The 14,131-nt window shown below is 44.6% G+C and overlaps 1 protein-coding gene across 2 annotated transcripts; it reads right to left on the minus strand.

Annotated features, from left to right (window-relative positions):
* On the minus strand, positions 1 to 11,513 carry LOC123375756. Of its 2 annotated transcripts, none has more exons than XM_045026994.1 (2): positions 11,380 to 11,513; positions 1 to 3,699 (listed from the first exon to the last, which is right to left on the minus strand). In XM_045026994.1, the coding sequence occupies exon 2, from the start codon at positions 3,695 to 3,697 to the stop codon at positions 2,678 to 2,680; it is 1,020 nt and encodes a 339-aa protein (XP_044882929.1). In that variant the 5' UTR covers positions 3,698 to 3,699; positions 11,380 to 11,513; the 3' UTR covers positions 1 to 2,677. The 2 variants fall into 2 exon arrangements, with proteins under 2 accessions (XP_044882929.1, XP_044882928.1); XM_045026993.1 differs by lacking the exon at positions 11,380 to 11,513 and adding an exon at positions 10,900 to 11,003.
* Positions 11,514 to 14,131: the final 2,618 nt, after the last annotated feature.

Consider the following 14,131-nt stretch of genomic DNA (forward strand, 5'->3'; position numbering starts at 1 on the left):
GTACATACAATAGGCACAGATTTGCTAGGCATTGCAGCCTCATAAATATTTACTTGGAGGGTAATCATGAGGGGAAGAGGGGGACACAGCATCCTTTCACTCCAGATGGTGCCTCAAGAGAACAGTTAATACATGCAGAAGAGAGCAAAGCACCAAGAGGAAAGGAGCCAGGCAGGCAGCCTTCCAGTTATTCACCATTGTTCTGTGAGTTGTAAAAGCTAGAGATGATATCCTTTACTCCTCTAAAACCTCTCTCCCCTGGGCCATCATGAATCTTCCATATGGCCAAGTCATACATTAAGAAAATTAAATGAAAAGCTTCTCAGATCAACAGCTTATCATGCTGTAGTGGAATGCAAAAAAAAATTCAGGGTCTATATGGGTCAGAAAGGTGAGGAGTCAACAGCTTCAAACTTACCTGCTAACCAGTAGGTGCTGATGAGAAACTGTGCCCTTGCTTAACTAACCAGGGTTTTTCAGAAATGGCCTCAGAGCATCTTTCATGATTACACCTTTGTAATCATAAACATTTCTCTTAAGTTTCAGCAGCACACACACGTTTCTCTCCTTGTTCTTCTGTCTGCAAACTAATTTGCTACTAGTAATATTTTGCAGACAATTTCCCCTACATTTCTCCACTGGTTATGGAGTGAGATGTGCATCTTTCTGTGAGTAATGAAATGTGTGTGTTAAGTCTGTTCACAACCCTTTAAATGGAGTAGCTATAATTGAGTTGGTTGTTGTGGTGGTTTTCTCACCTCTAAGTCACTAAGTACTCTTGCAATCCTCTCAAGCAGTCATTAGCGTCCCTTTATATCCATTTAGATACTCATCTGCACAAAGTAACTAATAAATCTAAATTGCACCACAATAAATAGCTGTAATTAAAGGAGGATTAAAATAGGAAGGAGTTTATTTTAAACTGCCTCGATATTTGTTTTTAAAATGTTGACTGAACCATAGACATCCCTGACCACTTTCGTGGTTAAAATGCGCATGCATTGCACACTCACGGGGTCAGTCATTTTAATTTAGTGATGACCACCTGTTTTGTGCTCTGTCTTGGGGGAAATCCAGATTCATGACTCAGACTCTCTCACTCACTGGTATCACTGCAGATGTAACGTTAACAAAAGACGGATCACTTTGTATATATCGTAGGGTTCAGTGTCCCTGGAGAAACACAGGCCACATACAAAGAGCTTTTCCTCCTTGGCTCTCACTTTTGTGTGAAGTGCTGTAAGTCAGTATTATTAGCCCCACAGTATCGGTGAGGAGACAGGCACAGAAATTAACTTGCCCAAGGCAACACACTGAGGCTACATTTACCCTTTCAGCCGTGAATTACGCACCCAGCTCCATGAGACATACTCACGCTAGCTCTTATCAAGCTAGCATGCTAAAAATAGCAATGTACCCTCAGTAGCACGGGCAGGGGCTAGCGAGCCTGAGTAGTTACCCAGGGGTCTGGGCGGGTTGGTATGCAGAGTGGTCAGCCCATGCTACTGCTGCTATGCTAGCAGAGTTGGACCTCAAACAGGATTCTCTGACTTCCAATCGTCTGCTTTAATCACTAGACTATGCTGCCTCTGTACAACACTACACATTCTAGAGTGCAGTTGGGTTGCAGAATCTGTGCGCAATCAGGTTTCAGAATCTGTTTGCAATCTATTTGTTCTCTACATCTTAAACAGTGGGATTGTGTGTGTGATAGATTTTAAGTATCAGGGGATAAGCATAATCAAAAACTTAGTATGCACAGGCAGAGAAGAGCATAACTCTGAAGAGAATGCCAGTACCTGGGCTGCTGGGAATTCACTTGAGTCCCTAATAGCTGTGAAAAAGCAGACAGTTTTCACTAAACTACAAGAATAGCAACACAAGACAAGCACCGGCATGTTACTGTACAGGCTTCTACACACGGAGTGCCTGATTCTCCTCCCTTGCCAGCATAAATCCAACATGCTTCTAGTGAAGTTAATTGTACGTACAAGGAGAGTTCTGCCCAAGGAGGTTTTTGCATTTTCTACCTCGCATGCTAATGGATTGAGTTTATCAAGGAGACCGTGTCACTTCTAGAGCATTTACATGTTGAAATGTTTAACCCACCAGCTGTCAAATGAGAAGTTAGTAGTGAGGCTGACCAGCCTCTCTCAGAACCTGCACTTGTGTCAGAATACACCTATAGTGCTGTCTAAGCATCCTGCAGGAGTTTCCTTGCAGAGTGAATACATCCAGGTGTGCCAATTTTGGCATGTGCTGTAAATCACCATTGGCTTGATGCTCCTACAGATTACACATCCCACTTCTAAACAGCCGTTTCCCCTGTTTAGTGTACCTGACTGATACCTCCATCTCTGATGTAGAGACACGTATTACAGCTGTTCTCAGAGCACAAGACAGGCACGTGCAAAAGGAGTTGCTGAGCTGAGGAGAGAAGCTGTTACAAATGCGTGCATATCTGAGAGCAGAATCAATAGTTCGTTTTTTAAAGCATGGCCACGTTAGTAGATGTATTGCCTGTTTGCACATAGATGAGAGGTGTAATGGGTCACAAATGTATTTGCTTCATTGTAAACATGTATTCTGCACAATGCAAGCAGGTAGCAGGGAGAAATTTAAGACAGCAGTGGCCACAATTTTTTGCAAAAGATGCAGCTGTTCAGCATCACTTTTTTCATATTTCTGCAATGGCAGGAAGTAGGCAAGCTTTAACCTTTGCTCCTTTCCAGGCACACTTGCACTCAGAGATCCAGCTGTGGATCATGGCTTTTTTATCTACATGAAAGCATTGTGGGTAACATTGCTTATTAAGAACATCTCCCTTCACAGTTTTGTTATAGCTAGAAGATTTCAGCTCTTCTTTTTCAGTGCCACCTGCTGTTTTGAACACAGCACATTGTCTTCGTAGAGGGCAGCTCAAAACCTTGTTTCCTTGCAGTTTCTGTCTTGGTGGGTGTGGCCATATCCATTTACCATCAATGAATATGGTGCAGTTTTCTTTCTGAGTTTGATCATTTTCAGAAATGGCCGTTATCTTATTGCTTTTCAGACACTTCTGCTCTGGGCAGCTATTTTCTCTCTCTATTGGTCTTGGAGAGGGAAGCCTTGGAAAACTGAATACCCCAGCTAGATCCTGTTTCTCTGTTTTTTCCTGAGAGGTGGATGGATGAATTTCATCCCCCCTCCTGGTATCACAAGGGCTGAAATGGCTACGCTGTGCGTCATCAGTGCTAGAGTTTTCACCATAAACAGAACCTCTGTAGCGTCGTGTCTTCTCCGCGTGTGCGTACAACTGTTCCAGTGGGTCAGCCCTGGTACAGGGGTATAGCTTTGCATTGTCAAGTACTAAACTAACTTTTTCTAAAGACATCATGTCTGAGAAGATGTTGGTCAATTTGCACTTTGGGATGACTTGCTGTGCCACTGCCAGCTTTGGGAACCAGGACACTCTTTGGAGTGTTTCTAATACCTTCTTGTCTTGGAACACACAGTTGTTTTCAGGAAGCACTGGGAAAGTGGGTCTTGCTAAATGGCAGATAGATTGAAGGTAGTCGTCACTGGAACAAGTATCTGAGTCGATAGAGAAGCTCCCAAAGCCTTTTGCATTGCTGGTTACATCTTCTAAAATTTCCTCCTGGGTTTCACAGATGGTTGGGAGAGGCTTTGATATAGTCAGTCGTATGCGGGGTGCCATTGCTGCAAAGAATATACACAATGTTATTACTATATGAAAAGGATCAGCTATGTTACAGGAACTCTGGCATTTCTGTACATTTCATATGACCTCTCTCCCTCTCTCTCCCCTGCCCCTGCTGTAGTCAAGAAGTAAGCAGTAGTGTACCTGGGAACTTTAGAGCGATACTGTTACTAAATCTTTATTTCAAGGGTTTCAGAAAGGGGTAATGAACAAAATATACCACATGGTTGATTACTCAGACCTGGTCAAGGAAAAACAGTTCAATAAAAAAGCTTACGCAGTTGAAATCCCTGGCAGTAACTTTGTTCCTTTCTAAAACAATGCAAGGGAAAAACACCTAAACAATCCACAGATTTGCACAATAGCATTCTAGTACAGTCAGTTTTGGAGGAGCAAGATTATCAGCAGAGGCCTAATGGTGGCTTCTGCCTGCTGTCTTTACTCACTCACTCCCCTACACTGTGTGTAGCGCAGTATAACTGGGTGGCTTGCCTGAGAAAAGTGTGGGATCAGGCCCTAGTTAATAGGGGAAATATCTGATATTCAATGGACATTGTTTGAGCTTTTTCCATGGGCTCAGAAATAAGGTACATGATGGTGCAAAAATGTCCTCACGTTCATCTGTTCCGGTGGTTGTATGAATAAATGTAATTCTGCTCTGCTTATGCAGATGCAAGGGGAATAAAATGTAGGTCCATCGCAATATGAGTATTGCATGCAGTTTTTGATGTTCGGGGCTCCTGCACTGCTCCCACCCATGCCAGTGGGAATTGTTTATCAACTAGCATAAAATCTTAAGGATTGTTTCAGTTCTCAGAGTGCTGTTTCCAGTTTGTTTATTGGTTTAAAGTATTTTCTGGCAGAAACGATCATATTATGCCCTTTATCCAGTTCTTGACTATCTTCTAAATTGTTTGCAGTGTTGCTGTAACTGTGTGTGTTCCCCAGGATATGAGAGACAAGGTGGGTGAGATAATGTCTTTTATTGGACCAACTTCTGTTGGTGGAAGATACAAGCTTTCAAGTTTCATAGAGCTCTTCTTCGGATCTGGGGAAGCAGGGCCACCCAGAGGATTCAGGGGGCCTGGAGTCTTCGGCAGTGGGGGTCCTTTCGCTCCGGGTCTTCAGGGCACTTTGGCAAGGGGCCCGGAGCAAGTGAAGGAGCCCTTGCCGCCGAAGACCCGGAGCGGAAGAAGCTCCGAGTCTTCGGCAGTGGGTCCTTCACCTTCACTCACTCTGGGTGTGTTCGACGGCACTGAAGGACCCGCCGAAAACTCTCTCATGGGGGCCCCTGAAAACTCTCTCGTGTGGGCCTGGGGCAAATTGCCCCACTTGCCCCCGCCTCCCCCCCCCCCGGCTGGCCCTGTGGGGAAGTAACCAGAGGGTCTTAGGCTGAACAAGCTGTTACAACTTGTATTTAGCTAAGGGGCTCACACATGCTGTTGGAGACCACTTAAAATGAAGTGGGTAGTTAAAGGTTAGCAGGCAGTGAGGTGTATTACAAATTGTTGTAATGACCCATAAAATCAGTGTCTCTGAGTCCATGGTTTTCAGTGTCTAGCAGAGTTACGAATTTAAGTTCCCAGGCTCCCTTCATCAGACTTGTATGAGAATACTCAGAGTCAGAATGGTACAAACGCCACTGTATGCTTATTTGCATAATTAGGTATTTATATGCATATATCATTTTCTCTATTGCCAGAAATAAATCCGGGCTTTGTTGAACCTCTACAGCAAGTTGACCACGTATAAAATGCAAACAATCTGCTCATCCTCAGCACACCGTGTAGAAATTGCTCTGTACTCTCCCTCCTGCTCTGCTCTGTTCCTGGTTTTTATCTTAGAGCAGGTCTACACTAGAAGTGTGACATAGGCACGGCTGTAGCGCATCTGGTGAAGACGCTCTCTGCTGTCGAGAGAGCGTCTCCCGCTGACATAGCGCAGGTGTGGACAGTGCTTAGGTCTCTAACTTGTGTTGCTCGGGGCATGTCTTCTTCACACCCCTGAGCGATGTAAGTTAGATGGACTTAAGCAATAGTGTAGACCTGCCCTTAGATACAACCAGAAAAGTAAACTGAACCCAGAAACTGTTGAATTTAAAATAAGTCCCATCTGGTTAAAGCAGGTGTTAGGTTTGCTTTTTACTTCCCTTCTTTTTCCATCTACTCTTCCTCTCTAAAGCCTCTAAGCAAGAAAATTAGGTCCTGATTTTTGCTCCCGTTGGTGTGTTGCCATCAGTGTCCATGGTAGCAGGATCCGGGCCCAGCTGTCCAAACGTGGGTGTTTTGGAGTTAAATCTCCCAGTGCGTACTTGGGCACCTAGAGAAGTGGCCTGATGTTCAAAGGGGCTGGGTACCTGCAACTCCCATTAACTTCCTTTCTTGCTCACGTGGCCCATTCTCCCCTTCTCTCAGAGCAAACAACAATCCGATTATGTATTTCCAATGGCAGTGGGTTGATTTCAGACTTGCGGGAGGTCTACACAGCACTTCCCAGCTCAGGTAGACAGACGCACTAGCTCTGCTCCAGCTCCGCCCCCCTTAAAAATAGCTGGGTGAGGTGGCATGGGCAGCGGCTTGGGCTAGCCACCCATGTACGTACCCAGGGAATCGTGCGGGATACTCGGGGCTGGCCCAAACCAATACAGCCACTATACTGTTTTTAGGGGCTTCCCCTCCACGGCAAACTCCCACAGCTACGTCTGACCTGGCTGAACTCAGACAGAATCCAGCTGAGATCACATCAGCACCGCAGTGCTAGAAAGCCGCGCAGAGGCCATGGGACAGGGCTAGGCTCTGTGACCCTCCTAGTCCCCTGGCTAGGTGCTGGATGGGAATAGCAATACCTACTGAACCTACAGATATGTGGGCTCCCCTGTTTTCGAGATCCCTGAAGGTTCACAAGCTCTAATGGCTGTGATCCCATTTAAGCAGCACTAGAGACAAAGGATCTATTTCAATTCCTTACCTGGATATTTTTTTTCTCTCTCTTATAGCTGGGTGTATTTCTAATCTTCAGTTTTCAGCACCTTTCTCTCCTTGCTTCCAAGACGGAAGATTAAGCTGTCTAAAACTGGACTGTGCATCAGGCTAACAGCTTCCAGTCAGCTGATTGTGCTGTTCTTTTGTTGTTGTTGCTAAATATAGACTGCTGGATCCCTTGCATTTCCTGAGAATCCTAATTTGATAAATGCCTTGTATTACCAGAAAGGCAGAATGGAATCAGCGAGGCAGGACAATGGTATTGGCAGCAAATCCTCTTTGCTGTGGGAATGTGGTGATGATCAGTTATAATGTTTTACATTTTCAGAGAATAAAATGTAAATGTGGTGTTTATGTATGTGTCCTGGAGCCACAGGAAGAGAGCAGCTGTATGTGCATTGCATGGAGTCTGTGTGAAAATACTAGCAATATATTCATCTTGATTCTCAGTTGCGAGCTTCAGGTGGGGGTGAGGGAGAAACACAAGGGAGCTGGTTACAGGTCCTTGATCCTGGAGCCATCTGAAGCTTTAGAAGAGCCTCTTGGCTGCAGTCATTTATGCCAGTTAGCGAAGGATCCCAAGGGACAATCTGCCAGACGGGGATAGCCAGAGCACAGCATGTCCTGGTCTGCTCCTCGCCATGCTGCCCACGACAAGCTTGCTGTGCTAGGGGTAGCAGGAAGAGAGGTGCTTAGGGTTGTTATGTTGCCTCTATTCCCACTGAGGAGGAGATCCAGATGGCTTCTGTCTCTTGCACTAGGGTGGCACAAAGTGAACGGCACAGTTTGGACTAGTGGATAGAGCATTGGACTGGGAGTTGGCAGATCTAGTTCTCTTCCTGGATCTGCCACTGACCTGCTGTGTGACTGTGGGCAAATCACTTCTCCTCTCTTTGCCCTCCTACCTTTTTCTTTGTCTGATTAGATTGTCTTTGGGTTCAGAGGGCAGGGAGGGGGGGAGTGTGAGTGTGTGTACACATACACACAATTCCTAGCACAATGGGATCCTGATCAGGGTTGCGGACATACAGTTGTTGTTTGTATTATAGAATAGTGCCTAAAGAGGGATGTGGTGCATCTGGTCCATTCTATGTATACAGGAAGGATATGTAGTAAAGAAGTTTTCATTATGTATGCTATGACATGGAGCTCTCATGCCATGTGCCAACCATCATCTTGACTACTTTGTAGGTTTCATCCTTTGCCCTACACTTCCTCTGCTTGTAGATCTCTTTAGTTTGCAAGTTTTTTGGAGCAGGGACAGTCTTCCTATCTTTATTTACAATAATTTGCCTATCTGGGACACCACTACTGCCATAAAAATAAACCAGAAAGAAAGGATGAGGAAAGGCACCAGATTACTGGGGCAAAATAAGTAGCTGCCCTGGGGGCCGTGGTTTAAAAGGGCCCAGGGCTGCTGCTACTGTGGCAGCAGCGGCTGGAGCTCCGGGCCCTCTAAATCTCCGCTGGAGCCCCGGGCAGTGCAGGACAGGCAGTGCAGATGGGCTGGCTGACCCCAGCCCCGCCTCTTCTGCCTGAGGCCCCGCCCCTTCCAGAGCTGGGCCCGTACCAGTAAGAGCTCAATTTTACTTTCACCCCTGATGTGATCACTGATGGAGTAAGATACTATGCACTGTGAATAAGGGTGGCAAAATGGATGTTAATGAGGTGGCCACCATTTTGGCCAATAAAATGGGCATGAGACCACCAGGCCTAAATGCACAAACTGCTGCAGCTTGAGCTAAAGACCTCAAATGTTGTCTGGGGCTGTATCCGACTCGGATCCTTTGTGGATCAGCACTGCAGGGGGGAGGGGGAGGAGGAGGACCTGTAAAACATACTTACCGGGGGTTTCACTAACACAGCACCTCCCCTTTGCTATTAACTTATTAATATGATGCTCAGCCTTAAAATCAAAGACCAGAGGAACCAACCATGGTGTCACCTATGGCCAACTCCTGAGTCTGTGAGATGCTGGTCACACTCCTCTCCTACTGACATATTTCCTAGATAGACGTACGTACGCTGGTGGGAAACGAACCTCAGCACTTTAGAGGCAACACTTGGTAGGATCAGGCCTCACTGTGTACTTACGATTCAAGATGGTTTTGGAAAAGTGTCTTCCCTTGACTTTGTGTGGTGAGAGGGAAAATGTGAGGACAAAAAATTAAAATGCAGTTCAGAAATACCAAATACGCTGTGGCTAAGAAAAAAATCCAGAGTGGAAATGCCAGAATTTGTGTGAGCAACACCATGCTGATAGACTTAACATGGTCAAGTCCGTCGTCATTAAGTTGATGGACAAGGAGATATTCACCCATGTAGTAAAATGTCTCCAATAGGAGAATCCTCCAGCTCTCGTCTCAATTGCTGTATCTTGATGTACAGCAAAGGGGAGCTGTTGTGCACATTTAATGGGGCTACGTGATAATATTCCCCCTGTAACTGAACCCTTACCCACCCGACAGGCTAAGCAGCAAACCTCATTCTGCTCTTGTTTACACTGGAATAAATCTGGAGTAGCTCCACAGATGTCAGTGGAGTTAGTCTAGATTTACCCCAGATGGAGCTCAGAGTAGAATCTAGCCTGAATCTGAAACTCAGGAGTTTGTTTTTTCAGAACTTTTTTACATTGTAATTCAGGGAGGACAGAATTCCAACCAGATGGCCCTAGTTTATCACTACGGCTGTAAATGATCTTTTCAAAACAGACAACATCTGCCATCGAGATACCCTAGTTTTGTGATTCGTGAATCAAAGGCTGCTTCTGCATCCTCATAGTCAGTCCCCTGACATGTAAATGAATAAAACAGCTCTGATTGAATTTGCCCTTCAGCTCTAACCATTGCAATTATCTCAATATAATTATGTAGAACTGGGGGAGGAGGGGGATGGGTAAAGACTACCTGTCTTAATTCAGGACCTCTTGTCTACCACTCAATCTACGATACAGTTTTAAACTGGGTTGCCATGAGATTTCTTTGGTTTAAGAGGGTTTCAAACACTGACTTCCCCATACCACTAACCATAGTCAGGATTAATTTGAGCCTCCCTCTACAGGTGAAATGGTGAGCGATAAGTCATACGGGCCCCAATTCAGGAAAGCACTTAAGCACGTCAGTAAGACTTTCCTGACTATGGATTTAGGCATGTTCTTAAGTGCTTTCCTGAATTAGCCACATCAGTCTGGCTTTTCTAGCTGACTCCTGCTGCTTCCACCTTATGTCAACATGCTACACGTCTATGAAGACTGGGTGTGATTTTGATCCTATTTTTTTTACATACAATTTATTAAATAAAGCAACAGTGTTTTGTGGGGAAAATACAGCATGTAAAAGCTGGGCCTTGAATGTGCTTTGTCTATTTCCTCAATAGCAAGAGAGAATGTATTCCTTAGTTCAGTATTTCTCAACCTTATCAGATTGGCAACCCTTCAATCAAAAATGTTCACAACTCCCTTACATTTTCTTTACTTTGCTTATATTATTTTTGTATATTCTGAGAGCATGACAGAGAACATTTGACCTTGAAGGATAAGGGAGTGTGAGGAATGAGATTCTTTACTTTGGGCCTTTTCTACATGGGTGAAATGGACTGTCCTAGCTATTCCAGTATAATTTAACTATTCTGAAATAACTCCCTTGTGTGAACACTCTGATCTGGAATACAAATGCTTTTATTCCAGAATAATTACTTTGCTTTGTGAGCAATTATTCCAGAGGAAGGTATTCCAGAACAGCTCCCTCTAGGGATAACTACTCCTGAATTTCTCCGGAACAGACAAGCCTTTGGATTGTTATAATACTTTCAGTACCTTGTGATCACCCTGATTATCTTTTTGTGACTCTTCTGGGGGTTGCGACCCACTGGTTGAGGAAACACTGCCTTAGTTTATTACAAATACATTGAATACCATGAGACGTTCAATGTGTTGTTTTCAAAGGGCAAGAATAGGTATAGAGAGCTACCAGCAACTACTTGGGGCTTAAATTTCCCCTCCTTGCCTTGCAAGGATAGTAATTACTGTAGAATGGAAAACTCAGAATACATTTACATAAGCAGATGGGTTACAAATACCTGGGATAGCCTCAATGGAGAAAATGACTAGGCTGAACGGGGCTGGGGAATAACGTGCCTGTGCATGTCGTTACTTTTTATAGAGTACTTCTGAGATGCATTTGTTTGTGCAGACATCACTCTTTTCTGCTGTAGCCTTACCCCTTCTTGAAAGAGCCATGGCCCGATCCAGTAACCAGGGGAATCTCAATGTGAGACTCTGCGAGTAGGGACTGACTTGTGCGAATAAGGTTGCAGGTCAAGTCTCGGTGTGACCTGAGTGTTGCACAGTACTTGGGAGCCACTACAATAAAGTTCACCTTTGCCACTCTGACCTACAGTAAAAATATAGTTTTCAGATCAAATGTTTTATTCAAATATCAAAGCACAATTCTTTATTTATTCCAGCTCTCTGAGGATATTGTTGTAAAATTACATTTGCTCGAATCCAAGAATATTGGAATAGTTATTTAAATCCTTTTGAACTATTCTGTTCTTCGCAATCTTTTTCCCTACTTTTATTTAATTAAACGTTTTAAGTGTAAATGTTTTCTTTTGCAAATACCAGCTATAGATAAACACAAACATTTAATATTGCCCTCAGCTTGTGCAGAGCAGCACTTTATTTTTTTTTTACCTTACCTTCACCGCAGCCCTTCTTTTGTGTTTCTTCAAAAGGATTGTCCAAAACGTGACAATGCTGAGCCTCTTACAGGCTCTCTGTCTCTTCTGCAAGTGGCTGATGTTTCTCTCATGCCCTTTTGAAGAAAGCTTTGGCGTGGACACACACCCCTCCCTGTAATTCTGTATTTATACCCTTCAGAGTGAATGCAATAAATCAGCATTCCTGTGTGCATGAAAACCATAATGGACTGGGCTTAACAATAAAGGAAGACAGCAAAGGGAGCATTGCTCATGCCACTGAGTGCGTAACTAGCTATTGGTCAAGCAGGGCTTAGTCGGAGCTTTTCGGGCTAAACTTTCAAAGTGGTGATTGGATTTTTTTTTTGAGGGGGTGGGGGGATCTGCATTTTTAGAAGCCCAATTTAAACCAACACGGGGGCCTGATTTGCAGAAATGTGGAGACCAGATGGCTCTAGTTAAAATAAATGGGATCTGCAGGTACTCGGCACATTTATTTATTTAAAAAAAAAAAAGCCTTCGGTGTCTTGTGTTGGGCACCCAAAGGAAGTGGTCACTTCTATGTACACTGACCATATTTCATCCAAAATGACCGTCTTAGAGCTGGGATAGCTGCCTCTGATTGTCATAAAAATACAATTGAGTTGGGGAGGGGAATCACTAGACTGATTTCTTACCCTCTCTCTTCCCTCCCCGGCTTCCTCCCCCCTGCATTAGTTTTACCACTGGTGAGAATTTTGGTTTGCTTCAATGTAGTAGGTAGTAAATGACACAACAGACTAAACATCAAATTCAGGTAGCTGCTGTGTAATTATTATATGTTCATTGGAAAACCTGTGCTCAGCTACAGGAGCATGAGTTGAAAGCTGGCTCTTCTACTTAGGTTGTCTGCAAACCCCCTAGATCTGAAATTCTTCCTCTTTTTTCCTTTCCTACAGCTTGATCCAATGGCCACTGAAGACAACTGGAGTCTTCTCGTTGACTTCAGTAGGCATTGCATCAGGCGACAAAACTGTTGTGATGTGGAATTTTGCTGTTATATATATATATATAAAATATATATATATTTTAATTCAGTGGTGCTTTTAAGTGGCCCCTCGTTATAGGGCCTGACTCCCGAAAATGTACACACACAAGTAACTTTACTCACATGAGTAATTCCATTGGCACTCAAACGATTATTTCCATGAGCTAGCTTAATCATCAGCTACATGGAGGTTGTACAGGATCAGACCCATAGATTGTAAATGTCCCCTCATACCAGTCAATGGGGCTGCTTGCGTGTGTAATGATTACAGCTGGGACTGCCTAATGGGTTTAAAGAATTAGGTGCCTAACTCTCTTAGACCTACAGCATCAGGCTCTGAGTTTACAAAAGACTCGGAGACCATTTGGGGGTGAATGATGCTCTATCACTGTAATTTAGTATTAAGTAAAGTAATTGTTTCTAATCAGACTTCACCTTAGAACTGACTTCTCGGGCATTCTGGGGGGTGGGGAAGGTTGGTTTTTCCCCCCTAAAATCTGCTTTTGTTCGGACAAAATCCAATGGAAAGGAATCACTTCTCTTGTTTGGTATTTATAGGCAATATGTTTGTGACATTTTTACTGTAGCTTTCCAAAATATGAATCTCTATGATGCATAAGAAAGACAATGACCTTATTGGCCCTGATCTGGCACACAGATGCACTAGGGTGGGTCCCAAGGGACACATTGCAGGGATATGGGGCCATATCAACACATCTGCTGGCAGGATCTGAGCCAGAAACAGCAGCCTGTGATTATGTAAGTCTTTCCAAAGTGGGAGTGTTGGCCAGACCCCGCTTGAATTACCCACTGTACTTATGCATGTCAAGGCACGTCTAATGACCAGACAAGTCAAATGGAGCATTAATTGGGCATTCCAGAGCACCAGGGGGCCTGCGTCCCTGACCCTCCTCAAAGTTTGTCAGAGCTCAGAACATGTCTCTTATCAACTTGAGTACTGCCTGCCTCAAGCAGCCTAGAATCAGGGGGCAGGACTGCAAAAATCAGGAGGTGGGATTATAAATCATGAGCATGTTTTTTAAAAAAAATTTTTTTTAGAGTTTCTTTGCCTTCTAGTTTCTGAGCCTTTCGAGCGCTCAGGTCACAATTTCAAGATTTTTTTCTGTAAACATGAGCATTAAAAATGTACTTGTGTTAATACTGCGGGGGTGGGGTGGGGGGAAGAGGTCACACACGTGGTTGCTTCGGTGGGCCTAGCTCACCCCAAGGCTCCTAGCATCCCTCAATTCCCCCCAAAAGCCCCCTAGGTGTGACCCTCCTGCCCCTCTGTTTGAGGAACTCCTTGATGCCCCCCCATGCCAGGGCCTCTGTGTGTTCCCCGTTTTCCTGCTATTCTCCACCCTGTGCCAGGGCTCTCTCTCTCTCTCCTTTTCTACTCTTCCAAAGCCTCTTTCTTCTCTCTGGAAGGGAAGGGCTGGACAGACAGCTGCTGTCTCCCCCATCTCCCCCCCCCCCAGCATGGAGCAGGCTTTGGGGTAGCAAAGAGGTAGGAGGGAAAAAGGAATCTCACTTCCTTCACTCTCCCTCCTGATGGGTGAGGCTCTGGCCCACAGCTGTTGTTCCTAACTGCTCATGGCTTTTAGCTATGCAAGGGGCTCTGTGTGCTCCCATACCCAGGGTCTGTGGGCTCCCTCATTCCCTTCTCCCCACCATTCTGATTCCTTTTCTTTCTGTCTGCAGGAGAAGTCATTTGAGGTGTTGGGA

The sequence above is a fragment of the Mauremys mutica genome, chromosome 8 (assembly GCF_020497125.1).
Source record: "Mauremys mutica isolate MM-2020 ecotype Southern chromosome 8, ASM2049712v1, whole genome shotgun sequence".
In the NCBI taxonomy this organism is placed as follows: Eukaryota; Metazoa; Chordata; order Testudines; family Geoemydidae; genus Mauremys; species Mauremys mutica.